Below are 20,242 nucleotides of genomic sequence, written 5' to 3' on the forward strand. Positions count from 1 at the left end.
TAGATTTTGAATTGGAGGAGACGTAGCTGAAGAGTTTAATACACAGTATATAAATGTTGTCATTAAAAAAGTGAAAACAAGTACCGATAATATCCAATGTTGCATTTTAATGTCAATATCAGCCGATAATATTCAATTCAATTTCAATTAAACTTTATTTATATAGCGTCAAATCACGGCAATGCCATCTCAAGACGCTTTACAGACAGCAAAAAGAAAACCAATTCATAATAGCCAGCATAAGGAAACCAACAGATTGAGTTGATTGATAATATTTCAGGCATTAATTTTAAAATGAAGGAAAGAATTTTTAATAGCGATGGTGTATAAATTCATCACATTCTGTTTTGATTCACATTTCATGCAGTTTTTCTACTTGCTTTGAGAACAGAATCTTAAACCTGCATCTTAAACATTTACTGCTTTCTTGATTTGTGCCTTTTTTTTTCTTGTAGCCTCTTTCACTTTTTATTTAGCTGACTCAGACGACCGTGAGCTAACCCCTCCTTCAGGCTCGGAGGACAATGTCATTAGCTTTGCGTATTTAGAGCCGTCTGAGTCCCAGTTTTCCGGGAGAGAGCCCGAGGACGAGCGTGGAGCGCTGACCATCTCGGGCATCACGCCTGACGGATTTGACCTCTCTTGGACACTAAAGGCTCAGGATGTGTATGATCATTTCGTGGTTGAATACAAAGACACTGCGGATGCGACAGAGATCCAACTTCCTGGAGATGCTCGCGACTCTAGAATCAGTGGTCTGAAAGCCTCAACAGAGTATGAGATAAAACTTTATGGGATGAGGAGTAGCCAGCGATCTGTGCTACTTGAAGCTGTTGCTGCTACAGGTACAAGCTTTAGACTGAATGCTGGTTCACAGCTTCTCTCTCCAGTGGAAACCCCTCTTTCAAGGAGCAGTTGCATAGATTGTGATGGACTTTGCATGCTGGTCTGAGACTTCTAAGAAGAGAATTTTTTACATTTTCAATTGCAGCTTTCATCTTGATAACATTTAGCATGTTTTCACAAAGAAACTCATCTCCTGTATGGATGTTGCTTTCCGAAATTCAAATGCACAAAGAAATTCCTGGTGGAAACTGGGTTTTGCAGGTTGAGTTTTACTCAAGTAGTCACTTCTATTTCCTTCCTGCATTTGATCTTTTTAAATGCAACCATCCTGCTCTGTTAAAGCCTTGTTCAACTAATTCCATTCACATGATTAGTCATCCACACTCCCATGCACAGAATTTAATCATTTTCTCGCAGTTGGAGAAAATGACGCCGTCATCACTCGCATGCCATGGAAGTGACTCCGCGGTCTTTATTTAGAACGACTGGGACCAAACGGCTGTGCATGGCTTCATCATCCGTTTGAAGACAACTGTGTACTTCCACTGCGGTGGACTACTCAGAGCCTTCAAGAAGTTAATGACGCCGACTCAGGTGTCATTAACGCCTCAGCTGCTGCTTGTTGATTTAGCTGTCCTGGAAAAAACAAATCCAGAGAGGAAACCATGAAACTGTGCAGAAGAATGTAACTGTTTTTACTGTAACTCAGCTTTTTTCTTCACAGGATCTTTTCCTAGTTTTTCCCAGCAGAGCAAGGAAGAAATTTACTGTTTTACCTGCTTTTATTCACTGTAGCGCCTAAGCCTACCTCTCCGGTTGTACTTGCACTGAGCATCAAAGAGGACCCACACTCTGGATCTGTCCTGGAGAATGAAAGCCCAGCTCCCTTCCATCCTCTACATACTGAAGCATCTTCTGATACTGTTGAGATGATTTCTGGGGCGGAGCCTGAAAGCTCTGGTGTGGATCCTCCAGGCGACCTAACAGTCAGTGTTACCGCCACTAGCGTTAGCCTGGCTTGGTCATCACCAGACGAGGCATTCGACAGCTTTCTGGTGGAGGTCAGTGCTCCGTCAGAAGCACAACCTAAAGTAACGGAAGTACCGGGACGCATGAGGAAAGCTGAAATAAAGGGTCTGACCCCCTCAACGTACTATGGTATTACTTTGCAAGGGATTGGAGAAGGGAAGCAATCTTTACCGCTCAAAGTTTTTGCTACTACAGGTACATGGAGCAAAAATCTGTCGTCTTTGGCTTCATCCCAACCCATCATCATCATCATCATCATATTATTATTTATATTCTGTCCTTTGCATAATTCATTGTGGCTGCAACATCACTTTTCCTCCACAGATGGTTTTATTAGATCAATCTCCTTCAGCTGAGTATTGGGGCCTAAACAAAGATTTACACATTTTTTATTTCTCTAATTTGGGATGTTTTTTTTTTTAGTTTATTTATAATTATTAATATAACAGAACAAAAGCTTCTAATTAATTTAATGTAATTTTATATAATAAGTCAGGATATTTGGGGGAAAATGGTTCAAATTTCTCTTGTGCATAAAGAAAAACTATTATTTCAATATTCACCCAAATAAAAATATTTTTAATGTAATTTATTTAGTATGTTTTACATATTTTGGTTTTAAACATAACAGATGTATCTGATTCTATTTGGCCTGTTATTAAACACTCAAACACTGTTAATCACTGAGAAAAATTCAATAATGGACTCCTAAAAGAAGCTTTCTTGTGTTCACTAAATGTTTGCCTGTTTGAGTGAATCCCTGAAAACTAGAATATCACAAAAGAGCAAAATAAAAGCAAAACAATATCCATCATTATAATATTGGGGGGGAGGAAGAGAACTGACCTTTTACTTTTACTCACCAATCACATTAAGTCCCATTTTTTCTCACAGTCACAATGTTGTCATTCGTTGCCATTTATTTATGTTGCCCTGATTAAGTCAGCTCATCCACCAATAGGCAGTGCTGAGTTTTTTGCGAACACTTTTTGACACCGTGTGCTGCTGTAGTTCCAGACACGCTCTCTTAAATATCTCCCATCATGTCTACAGTTGTTATTCTCCTCCTCAACCTATTTTTCTTTTGTCTTTTTTCTTCGGGTGCTTTTTATATGGCTGTTTCCAGGTCGTCGTCTTCTTCTCTGGCTTGTTCCTTTCAGTGGTTGTAGGTCAGCTAAAAAGCTCAACACTGCCCCCCTTGATTTCTGGTGGTATTGCTAGATTTTGTACATCGATTGGCTTGAAATAATGTTCGTAAAGTGCCATTGTTGTGGAGTGCTGCTAAACAAATAAAGTTGCATTCAATTAATAAAAAGTTAAGTCTCTTGCAAGCAGAGAAATTATGTCTGCAAGCCATGAGATGGACAAAACTGTCCATCCATATTTTTTTATTAGTTTTCTTTGTCTTCGGACTTTTATTATACTATAGATTAAATATGTATATTGTAGTTATTAATCTCTGCTGCTATTGTTTTTAACGCGGATTAACATTTTTTTATCCAATTTTTTTAGCTCCACTCAAACAAATTGGAGACTAAATTTGAGCATAATTACAGCAAAGCTTGTTTATTTTAACAGATCTACAGCGGTTTCTGTTTACAGTCACTTAGCAGTTGCTTTTCTCCAAAGTGACTTGCATCTGAGAGTGAGAACAACACAAGCAAGAAATCACACAGGAGGGGGCGTCATTATTAAGTGGTAGCCATATTGCTGTGAGTCCAGTTGGACACTGGTGCTGCCGTGTAGTGCTAGACGCTGTGATTCTCGTCTTTCATTTTTCTTTTTTAAAATTTTAATCAGATTAAAATCAAATTTGATTGGCAGACTTTGGAGTGGAGAAACATATCAAGAGTTTGTTACCTTTACTCTGGCAACAGAAAGTTTATTTATTTCGAAATATCCTGACTTGAACAACTTTTCTGACAAGTTTGTCAGATCGGACTGATTTTTTTGCTCCCGGCCTTAATACTCAGCTGCCTTTCTTTCTGATGAATAATGTATCTTGAGATAAACTGAATAACCCGCCTTTGCATCTAGCTGACCCCAGTCTGATTTGTCTATCTAGCAGCGGAGCTGAAGCCAGCAGTGGTGAACCTCACCATCTCTGACATTACATGGGACAGCTTCACTGCATCCTGGACTCCCGCAGGTGGGGATTTTGACAGCTTTGTCATTGAAGTAACAAACATGGAGAATCTCATGGAGAGCCAGAACCTCACTCTGTCCGGAGACGCTATGAGCCTGGGAATCTCTGGGCTGAATCCCAACACCAGCTACATGGTTGGCCTTTATGGGATGTATCAGGGCTCCTTCATTGAACCTCTGTACAGTGAAGCCACCACAGGTACCTGCAACTTGAAGCGTTGCAGCAAAACTTTTCCTCTTCCTTTCAATCTTTTTTAAATATTCCTGTTTCAGTCAACACCTGAGAAGCATTTACATGCATATTTCTGCTGTCCCACTCGCAGTGGAGCATCTTCATAATGCTGCATGAAACAAAAACAGCATAATAACTCCGTTTCTGTTCTGGCATTACCGTCCGACCCCAGGGCCTCAGTGCACTGAGCTGCTTCATCTTAACCAACATTATCATTCTCCACCCTCCAGCCACTGTTTCTGTCTCGCTGAGAGAGAGCAGGGTGACGGGTGCTGCATCACAGAGCCAAACGTTCATCCCCACCCTCCCCATCCCAGTTACCAAAGTGCATGAAGCCCTCCTCCCCCTACCATCCCTGCATCATGGTCGGATCTGACGCTGATGTGCTGCAGTGATTTGCAAAAGCAAACCAATAACTTCCCACCCCCTTCCCATTATACTGTGACAGCGTGACCATCTCATTTCATCTCATCAGCCTTCATTCAGTGTGTAATTGATTAACCTTGAGAGATCATTTGCCCACGGGTGCCTAAAGTGCTCACGGCATGCGTGAGCACCCATGTCTGTTTAGTTCTGTGAGTCTGTGTGAGTGACACTGAGATAGTTGTTTCTTTCCACCACACATCAAGTAAATACCCTTGTTTCCTTTCGAACTACTAGGTGGCAAATGATTAAATCTTCTTGTCATTATCAAGGTAAAATGCTAACGATAAAGTCTGACATTGACCATAACTCCACCTTATTTTACATCAGATGCATGTTTGCATGCAACTCATCCTTCTTATAGCATGTAAAAGTACAGCTTTGTTTATTAATCTTGCAACGCAATGCAACGCCATGCTCTCAAAATGAACCAACCAGCGTGACAAACGCATGAAATTCTCCTCTATGCTCACATTATCTCATTTAAATGATTAATTTCAACTCCGTCATTTTCAGCTTTTTACATTAAAGCTTTTGGAGTTTCTCTGTTTTGCTTATTAATAAAGGGAACAAAAAGGAGTTGTCAAGCCGCATCGTAACCTTTAGCGCAGGATGTTTAATTTGCATTTTAATGCAGAGCTATGTGCATGCATTTAATTCTTCATTAAGCTGTTCAGGCTGTCAGGAGTTGCTGTTGGTGGTGGTGAGTGTCCCATAATGGCACACATTTCTTCAACGATAAGTCAGTGTAACCAACCGCCAATAATAGTGAAATAATTTAGATTTTATTTGACATATTTGCTGTGCAGGATGGCTTTGATGAATTTCTAATCATGGTTTCTTTCTTCAGTGAATCAGCCAGTGGTTGGCAAACTGTATATCTCAAACTTAACGTCAGAGAGCTTTTCACTTCTCTGGAATGGCACTGAGGAACTATTTGATGGTTTTATCCTGGAGATAATTGACTCTGAATGGCTGATGGAGCCAAAGGAATATAACATATCCCATAATGTAAGGTCCCACGTCGTCACAGGGCTCAGGCCCAGCACTGATTACATAGCCTACCTCTATGGGAGATACAAGGGATCTCGAACAAATGCTGTCAGTATTGTTGCATCAACAGGTATTTTCAACTTATGTCTGTTCAGTTCTTACAAAGAATTAGGTCATTTGTTTGACCTTGGCAATATTTTTAGCTATTTGATCTGTAAAGTTGAGTTTGCATTGGATTTTCAGAGACGAATACATGGTTCTTACTCCAATTAATGAATATGTAATATATTTTTCTCTCCCCCTGTAGCTGAAGAGCCTGATTTGTCCAAGCTAGTTGTTTCTAACATTACCTCATACAGATTTTCTCTGTCGTGGCGGACAGGAGAGAAGGAATTTGATAAGTTTATAGTAGAAGTCAGAGAGTCTGCTTTGCCCTTGCAAGCGGTGGGGCGCGCTCTGCCAGGAGATGAGCGCTCCACAGTAATGGCCGGGCTCAAAGCGAGCACAAGCTACAACATAAAGCTTTACGCGAGTTATAGTGATGGCCAGAACACACAGCCTCTGTTTGCTGTTGCAACAACAGGTATCACTTTCCAGGCACTTTTATCTCTTGAGGCTGCATGCTCCGGCTACATTGTCTACACAAGACAACGTAACTGAAAAGTCATCTTCTGTTTTTTTTTTTTTTCGTTTCGTTCAGAGGATGTCCCACAGTTGGGGCCCATAGCTGCTTCATCTCCGAGTCCACATAACCTCAGCTTGTCCTGGAGCCCAGTGTCAGGCCACTTTGATGGCTTTGTTTTCCGGGTCAGTGACTCTGAGCAGCGGTCTGATACGCTGGAGTTCAGACTGCCTGCTGAAGCTCGTAACATAACGATCCCTAACCTGATGGATGATACAGGCTATGACATTGAAATGTATGGTGTTTCTCATGGGCGCCGCACTCCTTCTGTGGTAACCCATGCTGTCACAGGTACTGTGTATTTAACTCCTGTCATTAACATGAAGAATTTGAAGTGAAAAAGTTGATGAATTTGCATCTTTTAAAAGGACTAAAACATACAATGTCCAGATGTGACAGCTGAAATGCATCAGGAGCAAAGCTGACATGCATCATAAAGAGATTCTGTCAATAAAATGGCACTTCAGATCCATCCATCCATCCCCAATCCCCAATCCCCAATCCCCAATCCCAATCCCCAATCCCCATCCCCAATCCCAATCCCATCCAATCCATTTTCTGCAGATTGTCCAGGATAAGGTCATGAAGGCAGCATCCTAAGCAAGGAAGCTCAGACTTCCCTCTTCCCAGCCACATTTACCAGCTCATCAGGGGGTTTCCCGAGGCTTTCCCAGGCCAGCTGAGAGATCTCCTCTCAGTCCTAGATCTTCCCCTTCAAAGGAACAGTGGGTCTACTCTGAGCCCCTTCCGGATTACCGAGTTTCTCACCCTATCTCTGAGGAAGAGCCCAGCCACCCTGTGGAGGAAACTCATTTCAGCCACTTGCATGCGCGATCTTGTTCTTTCGGTCACAACCCACAGCTTATGACTATAGGTGAGGGTAGGAACATAGATCGACTGGTAAATTGAGAGCTTTGCCTACTGACTCAGCTCCTTCTTCATCACTACAAACCGGTGCAGAGTCTGCATTCAGATGCCGTACTGATCCGCCTGTCGATTTGACACTCCATCCTTCCCTCACTTGTGAACAAGACCGCAAGATACTTAAATTCCTCCATGTGGGACAGGACCTCATTTGCTTCACTTTTAGCTCATGCAGCCGTATAAAAGCTGACTGCTCACTTCTATTTTGTTTGGTGTACATCCAAAGAGAGCATCCAGGTGATCATTTGTTTACTGAATTCTTTATATCAGAAAATATTTAGCTTTTCTTGTGGAGTCTTAAAAAAAATGACTGAAATGAAGCCATATTGTCCCATCTAAGACACAAGTGTCAAAATGTATAAGAAAATGGTGTATCCTATCTGACCCAGAATGCAGCTTTTTAATCTATTTTAGTCTAAATACAGTTTTTCCGGCGCTGGTAGTTGGAGTTGCTAGTGTAGATTGGACAGTCTTGGGAAGTAAAAGATGTAGAACAGAAGTAGATTTTAGTATAATAAATATATATAAATATACATAAATATTAATTATATATTATGAATATATAAAATTTGTTCAACAGTGCCGTTTTTGGCATTGATATTTATGATGCCTTGCAAACTGGAAATCCAGACATATTGGTGATAGAGCTTCGCCATGGTTTGTTGGGTTCCTGGTTCATTATTTGCAAAAAAAACATTTAGCAGTATTAAAGACCAACAATACTTAATAACTTCTTGTATAAAGGGACTTTGCCCCTGCTGATGATCACAACAAAACACATGTTTAATTACTAACCTGATTGGTGCCCAGTTGTACGTTTGTTCCAGACCTGGAGAAAATATAATCTTTATTTTTCCATCCTTTTACATGAAGAATGTAAAAAGGTTTAAAAGGCCAAATTGTGGGATTATTAATGATTCTGCAGTTGTAATGTCTGTATTGTCAAAAGGACCATTTGTTTAGTCCAAATGTGCCCAAAGTCAGTTTTTGAGGGCTGCCGTCCTTCAGGCTGTCAATGTATTCCTGCGCCAACACCGGACTACAATCAAAAGGATCTAACAACCAATGAACTTCAGCTCAATGACTCATTAAACTGAATCAGGTGTCTTTGAGCAGGGATGCGTTAAAAACGTGAGGGATTGTGGTCCTCAAGGACTGGAGCTGGACACCCAAGCTTTTGTTATTGTCTCTAGACTCAACTCAGATATCTGGGTGAGGAATCAGAAAGTACCTATGATGCGTGTCAGTTTTGCCTTGAGTGTGTTTTGCGCATTAAATGCTGAAGATGTCACAATGTAATCTCGCAGTTTCTTATTGCACAAGTTGCACACTAGAAGATTTGGCTCCTTATTTGCTTTTGCAACCATTGCACACATTATCTTCCTAATAGAATCTCATTCCTCCAATCAACCCCCACCCCAGCTCCTTTGCCTAAAGTGGAAAACTTGACCATTTCCAACATAACCCCCTACGGTTTCCGAGTGTCATGGGAAGTGAGGCAGCAGGAGGAATTGGCCATCTCCAGTGGCGGCTTCAGCCACTTTCAGATAGTGGTGACAGACTCGGGCTGGCTGCTGGAGCCTCAGGAGTTCACTGTGCCGGGAAACCAAAGCCACCTGGACGTCTGGGGCCTCATCACTGGCATAGGCTATGAGGTCAGGCTGACTGGGGTGTCGCAGTCAGGGCTTCTCTCTCGGCCCCTGACTACAGTGGCTGTGACAGGTACCACTTGCAGTGCACTGCAAGGCCCCTCGTCTTACGAAACAGTTCTTGGTTTTCCTGCAGCTGCCGTATCTGTATATCTGTGATTGTTCAATTTCATGTCCCAGTTATGAATTCTCCTTGTCACAACATGGCACAGCCCCTCATATCCACACTAATTTTTATTTTAAACACTTAACATGGATAAGAGTTGGTAAATGCCATGTTTTGATGGTTGTTTTCCTGATTAACCCTCAACTCTAACCATAAAACAGCTTTTTTTCCAGAATGAGCTCATCTTTAGTATTTTCTGGGTATGCAGCTGTGACAATGAAAGGAAACGTGAAGCTCCCGTCTGTTTCTTTCCTTTAAAATATGAGCAAGCACACTAGTTTGTTTTCATATTTTATTGTGTTTTCCTTCACATCTTTAATTGGTCATTTAGAGAAATTCGCTGCCAAAGTCCAACATGTTGCCATTGAGTACTGCCATTAAGTCCATTTCCTACATGTAGGAAAACACTGATAAATCAACAGATGCTCTGAGCATGAAATATCTGTTGATTTAACTTCTAATATATTTTTTTTTTCATTTACTTTGAATGCACTGAACGCATCAAGGCTGGCCTTGAGGACGCATGGGAAACTCGTGTCAACGATCTCTTTACTGACATAAATAAACAACTTGACAAATCCTCGTCTTTTTATTCGTGTATGTTTCCGCACTAATGGATGCCTGAGCATGGCAGACTGGAGGTGGTGGATAAAAAGGCTCGCAGGATGGAACGTAATCCTGTCTGCCACCTGGAAACCTTCTTGCCTGTTGGCTGACCTTCCGAATCGATGCTCGTTGCTGAAAATTGCTGGGAAAACTCCAAACCCACTGCATCGTTAATCTGTCCTTGTCTAACCAGAGGCCGAGCCGGAGGTAGAGCATCTCTTCATCTTGGATATCACCGCTGACAGTTTCCGCCTGTCGTGGGCGGCTGACGAAGACCTGTTTGACAGATTCGTGATCAAAATAAGAGACAGCAAAAGATTAACACATCCTCAGGAGTACAACGTCCAGGGCGAAGAGCGAACCAAGGTTGTTACCGGCCTCATGGGCGGCACCGAGTATGAAATTGAGCTTTATGGCGTCACTTTGGAGCAACGCTCTCAACCAATAACAGGGGTTGCTTACACAGGTACTTGGAAAACACAGCAAAGTGTCAGGTTCCATGCCATCTATCCGTTTCTGAGTTTTTAGTGCAACACGCTGAACCCAGAATCCCACTAATCATTGTTCTTCCTCCTTTAGGTTTAACTCCATGTCTAATGCCAAATGGTCTCATGGGAAACGCAGTCTCTTGGGTTGAATCTGGATTCCCTGAGCCGAAGGTTTTCTCCACATTGACTAATCCTTTTCCTCTTTCCCTGTCTGTACGCATCCATTTTAACTCTGCTAGGCCTGAGCACTCCAAAAGGACTTCATTTCTCTGATGTGACGGACTCTTCAGCCGTAGTTCACTGGTCCATGCCACGTTTTCCAGTGGATAACTACCGCATCACCTATGTGCCGTTTGAAGGAGGTAAGTGTTCAGGGTGGCTACAGGGTCGTTTAAACAGTATTTTATACAAATGTGACCCAAATCATCATCATCATCAGCGAAAACCAGCAGTCCTTGGACTGCGGCTGAAATCGCATTTTAAAGACGGGATGATGTTTTCAAATTCAAAGATTTTCTTTTATCAAACATAATATATCACATTTAATCCAGAAAGTTCTAATTTAGTTTCATTTGTCCCTGAAATCTTTTTCTAGCATCCCCTTTTTCAGATATTTAGGAGAAACTCCAAACAGACCAAGTGGTTTATTTGGGACAGTATTTATTTCATCATCACGTTGCTGTTCTGTGCTTTTATGGTGGATTCAGGAACATTAACGGCCAGAGAAGGGCCTTGAGTACCTTACCAAGATGTCCTGACTGTTTCTGCAACCTCACTTTTAAGTGATCTTTGATGGTTGGCAACATTTGGGTTTGGTAATAATGATTATACCTTCTCACATCTGATTATCTTCCCAAAAACTAACACAAGTCCTCTAAAGGAACAGTATCCAGGATTACAATCAGGTTAATTATTCTGTCTTTAATTGAGGCTAATCTTCTAAAATCCAAGTTCCACCAGAAGATCTGTCTCTATCCATGCCCTCCACAAATCGGCCATCTGAGAACAGAAAGTTCATCCTGAAAGTTTTTTTTTTTTTTTTTTAGGTATGTCTGAAACTTTTTGTATTTATGCCATCTTCATTTATTCTTTCCCATCTTTAAAAAAAATCCCACAAGTGTTCCCTATGACTCCAAAATGACTCATATACCGCCCTCATTTCATTGTTGTGATGCACTTTTCTAGGAAAGGCCTGAAATAGGCACAGGACTGAAATGGTTAAGTTTAACTAACTAAGCTAAATGTTATTCTAACCTGTTAACTCTGCTAATAAACAGTGTTTAAGTGCAGCAACTGTATACTGTAATTCTCAGTCATCTAACATACAGGCGAGCTAATCTGAGACCTTTGCTTCACCCTGAAATAACCATGTAATATGTGCAAAAGATGTCCACCAGGGGGCAGAAAACAATGCTCAGATTGCATTCAACTGGGTTTCAGCTACTTTTTTTTTTTTTTAAACCATAAAGTGATGCAAATTGTCTCAGAAACGGCATTAAATATGATGCATTTGGTATTAAAGGGTTAACTGGAGGTAAAAAAAAAAAAAAAAAAAAAAGAAATAAAAAAACTCCACTGCTTCTGTAAGTTTTGTTTACTGTTTGTTTGTTCTGTCCCATCACAGGAAGCCCATTGATCGTGACTGCAGATGGGAGTGTGTCTGAGACCCTGCTGGTCAATATGATCCCTGGAAAAACCTACCAAGTAACTGTGAGTGCGATGAAGGGTCTGGAGGAGAGTGAGCCCAGCACAGACACGGTGACCACAGGTTAGACCTTCTGCCCATGTCAGATACTCACACCTGCTGGAGACGGTTCGAAGAAAACAATTGTTTGTTTCCTTCAGCCTTGGACAGCCCACGGGGTCTGACTGCAGTAAATGTCACCGATACTTCAGCGCTGTTGCTGTGGCAACCATCTGTCGCCACCGTCGAGGGCTACGTCATCACCTACAGAGCCGATTCAGGTCTGTTTCTCATAGAACAGCTTTTTAACCAGTTTAAATGTCAGCTTGCTTTGCTTTGATTGTGCCATCTGACTCCCCCCCCCTCCTGCCCCTCAGTGACCCCTGTGGTGGAGCACGTTTCTGGAAACATTGTGGAGTTCGAGATGAACTCTCTGGTTCCAGGAACCCACTACATAGTTGGAGTTCACGGTATGAAAGAGGCTCAGAAGAGCGCATCTGCTGTTACTGAATTCACCACAGGTAGGAACAGACAGGAAGTCCACAGGGAACAAAGTGCACACAGATTTTCCAACCACAGCAGCTTCTCCGAATGTTCGATGAGAAGTATGTCACACTGTATTTGCAGACGTGGATCCTCCTCGTGACCTGACTGCTATTAATATTCAAACTGATAGTGCAACTCTGACCTGGAAACCTCCGCATGCAGCAGTCACTGGTTACATACTCACTTTCTCCTCTGCTGATGGCGTAATACGGGTAACTACACTCCTACATCAGTTCAGTCACTGACAACTGAGGTGCTTCTGCATGTTTTAACAACGCTGCAGACCAACGAAGGTTTCCAGACCTTCTGGAGGCCGTTCCCACATCAGCAACACTTCAGATTTATTTCCAGACATCAGAAGTATAATTTTAGAAAGCTTCCAGCTGATGTCTGATGTGCACAAATCTAAGCTGATAAAAAGCTTGAAAAACATTTATGCTCTCATGTTTACCTATGAGTTTACTCTTTGTGTGTGTGTGTGTGTGTGTGTGTGTGTGTGTGTGTGTGTGTGTGTGTGTGTGTGTGTGTGTGTGTGCAGGAGGTGATGCTAAGTCCAACAGCATCCTCCTACAGCATGTCTCAGCTGACTGGTTCCACAGAATACAGCGTCCGCCTGCAGGCCATAGCCGGACCCCAGAGGAGTCGCTCCGTTACCACCGTCTTCTCCACCAGTAAGGATGAAAACACGTAAACACAAACCTCCCGAACATTCGTCTGCGTCACTGAAAACTTCTGAGGAGTGATCCCTCTGATTGATGACATGACCAGCCAGATTCCTGCCGTTTAATCTGATGTTGCAACCAGATCATCTCAGCTTATTTCCCATCCTGCTCTGGTCTCTCATCTGATACCATTTAGGTTTTTTTTTTCCACGTTTCTGTGATGCAGATGAAGCAACTGTCTGCTCGGATTTTTAAGATGATGTCTTTTTAATCTGTGTTTTTTTATTTTAGTTGGACATTTGTTCAGACGCCCCAGGGACTGTGCTGAAGTTTTACTGAACGGAGAGACGACCTCTGGTCTGTACACCATCTATATCGGCGGGGAGGAGAGCCAGCCCATCCAGGTTTACTGCGACATGACCACAGATGGTGGTGGATGGCTGGTGAGGAGACACTTTCTCACCTTTAGTCAGACTGACTGGGATGAGATCTTAGCTGTGTTTCAGCGCCTGTAGATGAATGATTGACACTGATGACAGTCAGCTCTCCACAGGTTTTCCTCAGACGCCAGAACGGAAAGCTGGAGTTCTTCAGGAACTGGAAGAACTACACAGCTGGCTTCGGGAACATGAATGATGAGTTCTGGCTGGGTAAGAGCTCTCGTCTTCTAGCATTATTTACTCTTTTCCTCCCTCAGACTGTCTACTCACTCAAACTCTTCCACCCTCCTTTCTAGGTCTCTCCAACCTCCATAAAATCACATCTTTGGGACAGTATGAGCTGTGGGTGGACTTGAGAGACAAAGGAGATTCAGCCTTTGCTCAATACGACAAGTTCTCCATCGCAGAGCCGAGAACACGTTTTAAACTCTACCTGGGAGCATATAAGGGAACTGCAGGTGTGTGTTACTTCAAAAGGTTGGCTCGGATCAGAAAATTCAGCTCTTTTTGCCTTTCCAGGAAATCTTTAAAGCTGGAAATGGGCGGAAAGCTGCGAATTGCAAAGCTTGAAGCTCACTTACAACCGTATCAGATCTGTTTTGTTTTAACCTGCAGCAAATCCAGAGTCTAAAGATGCCAAGTCGTGCCTTTAAGGCGTGTTTTGTGTCGGGATGCAGTTTCATCTCAGAGTCTTTTCATCATCTTGAGGTTGCCAGACAGCCAGTGGAGCCTCCAGGACAGGCTGCGTCAACAAATTTATTAGAAGATGCGAACAGATGAGTCTTACAGGCTGAAGGCAGAAAACGTTGCACAGAGGCAGGCTAGCCTGCAAAGTAAAGCTGAATCTCACGTTGCAGCGCAGTCTTTCTGAAGATGACAAGGGCTGCCATTAACACCCTGCAACCACAACACTGTCATCAGTTCTGCAACACAAACATGCACATGGAAAAGTGTTTCACTAATCATGAGAATTTCTCATCATTCTGCAGAAATAACTGCAGACAATGAACATGTTCATATCAGCCAAATGATTGAGTTGGTTAATCATCATGATTCAGTTTGAATCATTTCAAAAGTCTTCGTGCTGCAGAGTTCCTGGAAACACGCGTTCGCTGCGTGTCTCCGGGTTGCTGTCGCTTTATATCGCCTGATGTCAGATCCACAATCACTGAGGTGGGATTCAGATCCATTAAACTTAGATTCTAGTTGTTTGGCAGTGTTCAGTTATTTTTTAGTATTTTTAGTGACCATTGCGACTAAATGTAACCTTCTTAACTGCAACAACTGAGTTAAAAATAAAATATTAGAGCTAAAAAGTCTCAGTGAACAATGTTGGGTTCACTTACAAGCAACCAGGGACCACACAGGTCATGTTGTCAGGGCTTAACCATCATGTGCTACTGACTGTCGTAGATCTAAACAAAACAACTTCATTTAATTCTGAATTTTAAACATGACATGAAATTTCTAACATTTATAACAAACACTGTTTTATTAAATTTGAAGAATTAGGTGACTTAAAAGCAAAGCATGTGCATACGTATGGCACAATTCAGCAACACGGTGATTTCCAGAGACGTTAGAAAACAAGAAGCATCATTTAAAATGAAAAAACAAGAGAGAGGAAAAGAACATCAGATTAAAACATTTAAAAAGTCTGGTTTAAAAGGAAATGAGTCGATGTGGACTTTTAAATAAAACCAAGTCCATGCAGCTGAGAGGGTCTTCAACCTGGATGTTTCAGCTGATCGGAGGCTTTCTGGGACTCTGTTCCAGACCTGAGGAGCATAGAAGCTGAATGCAGCTTCTCCATGTCTCATTCTGACTTTGAGATCTGATGAATGACCAGATCCAGATGACCTGAGGAGTCTGATCCAGAGCTTATCGACCAGCAGCAGAACTTTAAAGTCTGCCCTCTGAGGAGCAGGCAGCCAGTGGGAGGACTGATGTGGTCCACTCGGTTGGTCTCAGCGAGGACTCGAGCTGCTGACCTCTGAATGAGCTGCAGATGTCAAATCAATGTTTTTTAGGCAGAAACTGTTACATTAGTCAAGCTATTGACTTCGGAGACCAGATGAATGTTGAAGTTTTAGCACCGGTTTTATGTGAACAGGCAGGTGATGCGACTGCCTGTGTGAATGGTTGTGTGTTTCCAAGCTGGATTTTGGGGGCTATCCCTTAAATCTCTTGACTCTCACCGTTGATGGAAGTGTCTATCGTCATCGGCCAATGGTTTCCTGAGATTTATCTGCAAAACACCTGGAAAACTCCTCAGGTTCACTTTTTAGCTTCTACTTTTGCATAGTTCCTTATGAAATGTTCCTTTTCTCATTCCCAGAGGAATCAGATCGCTATCCCCTGCTTTTCATTTAAAGTAATGTGGTTTTGTCTTACGGGGAGATTTATATTTTCCACAGTTCCAGGTACATTTACTCATCGCCTAACTCTGACACTTCTGCAGAAATCTCACATATTTTGGCTTTTTTTGAGGCTGAGATTTTGCATACAGCTCTTGTATTTGTAAAGATGTACTTTATCTGTTTTGGGTATGTCATTTTAAATAAAGGCCAGAAAAAATTTAGATGCTGCACCTTCAGAGATTCCTTTAAAAACCCTTTTAAAGGAATTTTAGAAGTTTTAAGGTGCTGATTTAGTATTTAAATATCTTTATATAATATTCTATTGAATTTGGAGAAAAAAGTTCAGTTAAATGCCGATCTGAGTCATAAAAAGGCACCAAGCTACAAGAAAACTGGTGAAATACTTTCCTAACTGCAGAACTCTTCTTTCCAGTAAACAGCACAGGAAAAATGAAATAAATCAACTTTCCTGAGCAGGATCTGTGCAGTCAGTCTTCTCAATTTGTCCACCAGGTGACTCCATGACGTACCACCAGGGTCGACCCTTCTCCACCTACGACAATGACAACGATATAGCCGTGACCAACTGCGCTTTGTCCTACAAAGGCGCCTTTTGGTATAAAAACTGCCATCGTGTCAACCTCATGGGAAAATATGGTGACAACAGTCATAGTAAGGTATGCACAGTTCTTAAAAGATCCTGAATTTTTCCACGGAAAGCTGCCTGGGAATTTGGGAGATATTTACTTTGCTCCGTCCTCCACACAGTCCCGTCAGTGGCTTTATTTGAAGCTCTTTTCTCCTGTTGCATAACGTCTGGTTTTGTTTTTTTTTTTCTAGGCTTAAAATGTGTCAGTTTTTCCGTTGATTACATTTCTTGTAGCATTATCAGCCTCTGCTCTTTTGTCTCTGGTATGAAAAAAGGTTTATTGTGGGGAATTTTAAAGGAGGCAACACATTTTTTGAAAGAGAAAAAACTAAGTCATTAAGTCATTAATGACTTCGCTCCAAACGGAGAAGCCAAATTATCCTCAGATCTGTAAGAAGACCTCACTCAGTGTGTTATTTCACTACTTTACCACGATTTATTTTGTCTTCCCGCACAGGGAATCAACTGGTTCCACTGGAAGGGCCACGAACACTCAATCGAATTTGCAGAGATGAAGATCAGGCCAGCCAACAGAAATTTTGAGAGCCGACAAAAGAGATCATAGACTTGTGAGCCCCCTCCTCTCTTCTCCTGCACCTCCTTCCTTCTCATCACCGTCCCTCTCGTCTTTGAATCACACTCGAAAATGCAAACAAAAACAATCCAGTTCCACTGAGTGGACTTCACTTCTGGAAGAAATAAACCGGGTGACCTCACACCAAAGAATCAAAGAATTAGCCGTTGGTTTGTAGCTGTCCCGATGTGGCACGTTTGTGTGACTGTGTTCCCAAAGAAAGTAGCTGTTTTGTTAAAGTGTGTGAATTTATGTGTTATGGGACCAAACACCTGCATTAGTGTGTAAACTGTGGCCATGAATCCAGTTACTGGTGTCGTATGTAAAATTGGACTTTAAATTGAATAATTGATGGGTAAAAAAGTTGTTGTTAAAACCATAAATGTTTACTGTATGTTCACACATCCACCACCTGACTGACTTGTTGTGCACATCTGAATTCAGATTTGCTTATTTTGAAAGGGGAAAAAACTCATCTGGTGCTCTGTATCCTTCAATACAAATAAAATGGTTTGATTACAGCGTGTAGGAGTTTATTTTCTACCAGCTCAGTTCATCCCACACCAGCAGATGGCGCTGTTTACTCTATGCGGCAGCAGCTGCTGCAGAGGAGATGCACCATTTGTTATTCAGGTTATCTGCATGATTAAAGTTTAAAGTCTGCAGCAGGCAGATTGAGTTATTATTCATATCTAAGCATACATTTTAGTGAAATAGTTTCCAACTGGCACAGTCTCATGATTATTTATCTGTGGCAGAATAAATGTTGCACTGATTCTACAAGATCTTTAGTACGCCTTGTGTGTGGGATTTAAACTATTACATTTAGAAAACATTTCTTTTACCTAAATCTTCAGGTAAAGCTTCTGTCCTGGCTGATTTAGCTGGTTTGAGGTGCACCAGGTTCCTTTTGGTGTTTCAAAGTTTAAAGTAAGTTATCTCCTCTCTTTTGCAACGGGAGCCTTTTTTAAGCCACTGGGTTTACGCAAACTTCCTGAGTTTGCAAAATCGATATCTTCTCTACAGATGTCATCAAATCCATCTTTTTGTAAACTGGGTATAAATGCAGACTGGTGTTTGCCAACCTGTTTAGATCAATCTCGAAGACACAGTTTGGTTGAAAGTGATTGATCTGCATCCTACTTCCTGTTGCAATCGGAGCTAGTGTTGATCTTTCGAAATCAGTCAGGTGACGGTGTGTTCAGACCCCCTGCCACTTCTTGATCAACAGTACTGCTTGTTTTGCAGCCTTTTTTTAATGGGGACATTTTGGTTTGCATCCGATTTTCAGGCCAAGCAGCCACTTCCGAGTATATGTTGGTTATCAGCTGTCATGTGTGCAGAGTAGCGCCACATACTCAGATGTAAAAGCTTTCGCTTGTTGGAACATTGTGTTTGAATATGACAAAGAGGAATGGTGAGAAGCTTGATGTCTGCCAGCACTGAGCTGGGAATTTTCCATATTAAATTCAAGGTGTAGAAATAATGCCTGACCTGGATTTCTCCCAGTGCATACCACTAAGATCAAGTTTCATCTGAGATGTTTCTAAAAAAGGGCTCAGCATGTCAAGTGTCCGAGTGCAGCTCCAGAGACTGGCTGCGGATTTAAGTCTTTACTGTTCAGGAAGTTGACACTTATTTGTCAAAATTCGGACTTTATTTCCCATGATCCCGAGTTTTTCCTGCCATAAGGAGCACAGATACCAGCAGCGATATGAACTCTTTGATTTAAAGGAGGATTGATCGAATTACAGGATTCCATTTGTGCATAAAATTGTGCACAATATTTGGGGAATTTGCAAAATTAGCAATATATCAGTTTAGTTTTTGTCAATTAGTCTGACTGTTTTGACATTTGTTTTATAGTAATGTTTAAACCATGGTTAAAGAGGTAAAGTTTAGATTTAAACATTCTTTGTTGCACATTTGCGTTCATGCTGCATTACTCAAACATATCATTCATTCATTCATTCATTTTCCTAACCGCTTAATCCGATGGAGGGTTGCAGGGATGGTGGGGCTTATCCCAGCAGTCTCCTGGACAGCTCGCCAGTCCATCGCAGGGTCACACAGAGACAAACAACCATTCACGCTCACACTCACTCCTAGGGGCAATTTAGAGTAACCAATTAACCCAACATGTCTTTGGATGGTGGGAGGAAGCTGGAGTACCAGGAGAGAACCCACATATGCACGAGAAGAACTTGCAAACTCCACACAGAAAGGCCACTGTTCAAACCTCACCCCTGCCGAGGACTGAACCAGCAACTTTCATGCTATGTTAGCAATGCTAACCATTATGCCAAAGTGCAGCCCAAACAAGACCTTTTAAAGAACGTGTTCCACTCCTTACCAGAGGAGGTGCTGCATCAAGAGAGACTGAAGGAGAAGCTGAAACACAGTGAAGAAGAAAACTGACTTGTCTGTTGGTTAATGCAGGGAAACTATTGTTTTCATCACACAGCAGCAAAACATGGAGCTGCATCAGATCCTGGCGGTTTGTGTTCACATTGCAGGTAACTGGGACTTACAATATGACCCATATCTGACTCATATCTGACGGCATCTGAATCTGGCATTTTCAAGACTGATTCAGGCCAATTTCAAATGTGGTACTGAATCGTTTGCATATCACATTTTGTTCGATGTGATAGTGGTCTGAATGACTTGATGTCATTCCAAAGCTCCTGGATAGTTTTTCTTCTCAACAGGAATATGTTATGAAGATGGAGTTGCTGTCGCTTCTTGAGCTACAAGCTTCACAAAACTACAGAAATCTGAGAAAATGACCATTCTGTTTACTTAATTATCTGCAAATTTGATTTAAAGCATCCAGTTTAGAGCATAATAGTAAAATAAAGACTAAAATAAACTCTTTCCTCTTTAGACAGGGCTATCCTATGATTTGAAAGTTGCTATCATGTAGTCAAGTTGAGTAGTCGGGCATATCAAAGCCTTGCGTATATTGCGTGGTTTAAATAAAAGAAAAAAACATGATGCCTACATCTGAAATGTAAAACTAGTGGCTATAAAGCAATTCCCCCCCACATTAGTTTGGGTTGTGGAAAATCCTTATTTTATCCCGTCCTAACAGTCATTGGCTAATTATTTTTGTTCCCGTCTTTTTAAGAGCCCCTTCCCCCC

General features: G+C 41.7%; 1 protein-coding gene across 5 annotated transcripts in view; it reads left to right on the top strand.

The window, feature by feature from the left end:
* LOC306768236 (tenascin-like) overlaps window positions 1-17,619 on the top strand; it is a 40,830-nt gene extending 23,211 nt beyond the window's left edge. The window contains exons 11-29 of one of the 5 annotated variants that reach the window (XM_079256504.1): window positions 456-845; window positions 1,642-2,070; window positions 3,941-4,219; window positions 5,526-5,798; window positions 5,976-6,251; window positions 6,369-6,641; window positions 8,697-8,996; window positions 9,889-10,161; window positions 10,423-10,545; window positions 11,808-11,951; window positions 12,029-12,148; window positions 12,245-12,388; window positions 12,495-12,625; window positions 12,952-13,084; window positions 13,367-13,518; window positions 13,629-13,725; window positions 13,812-13,973; window positions 16,389-16,552; window positions 16,982-17,619. In XM_079256504.1, the coding sequence (XP_079112630.1) occupies window positions 456-845; window positions 1,642-2,070; window positions 3,941-4,219; window positions 5,526-5,798; window positions 5,976-6,251; window positions 6,369-6,641; window positions 8,697-8,996; window positions 9,889-10,161; window positions 10,423-10,545; window positions 11,808-11,951; window positions 12,029-12,148; window positions 12,245-12,388; window positions 12,495-12,625; window positions 12,952-13,084; window positions 13,367-13,518; window positions 13,629-13,725; window positions 13,812-13,973; window positions 16,389-16,552; window positions 16,982-17,089 (3,971 nt within the window). In that variant the 3' untranslated portion in view covers window positions 17,090-17,619. Of the gene's footprint in view, window positions 1-455; window positions 846-1,641; window positions 2,071-3,940; window positions 4,220-5,525; window positions 5,799-5,975; window positions 6,252-6,368; window positions 6,642-8,696; window positions 8,997-9,888; window positions 10,162-10,274; window positions 10,546-11,807; window positions 11,952-12,028; window positions 12,149-12,244; window positions 12,389-12,494; window positions 12,626-12,951; window positions 13,085-13,366; window positions 13,519-13,628; window positions 13,726-13,811; window positions 13,974-16,388; window positions 16,553-16,981 lie in introns of those variants that run through there. The other 4 variants (XM_079256505.1, XM_079256506.1, XM_079256507.1 and 1 more) reach the window with 4 other exon arrangements.
* The last annotated feature ends 2,623 nt before the right edge of the window (window positions 17,620-20,242 follow it).

Source organism: Telmatherina bonti (assembly GCF_933228915.1).
Source record: "Telmatherina bonti genome assembly, chromosome: 17".
Classification (NCBI taxonomy): Eukaryota; Metazoa; Chordata; class Actinopteri; order Atheriniformes; family Telmatherinidae; genus Telmatherina; species Telmatherina bonti.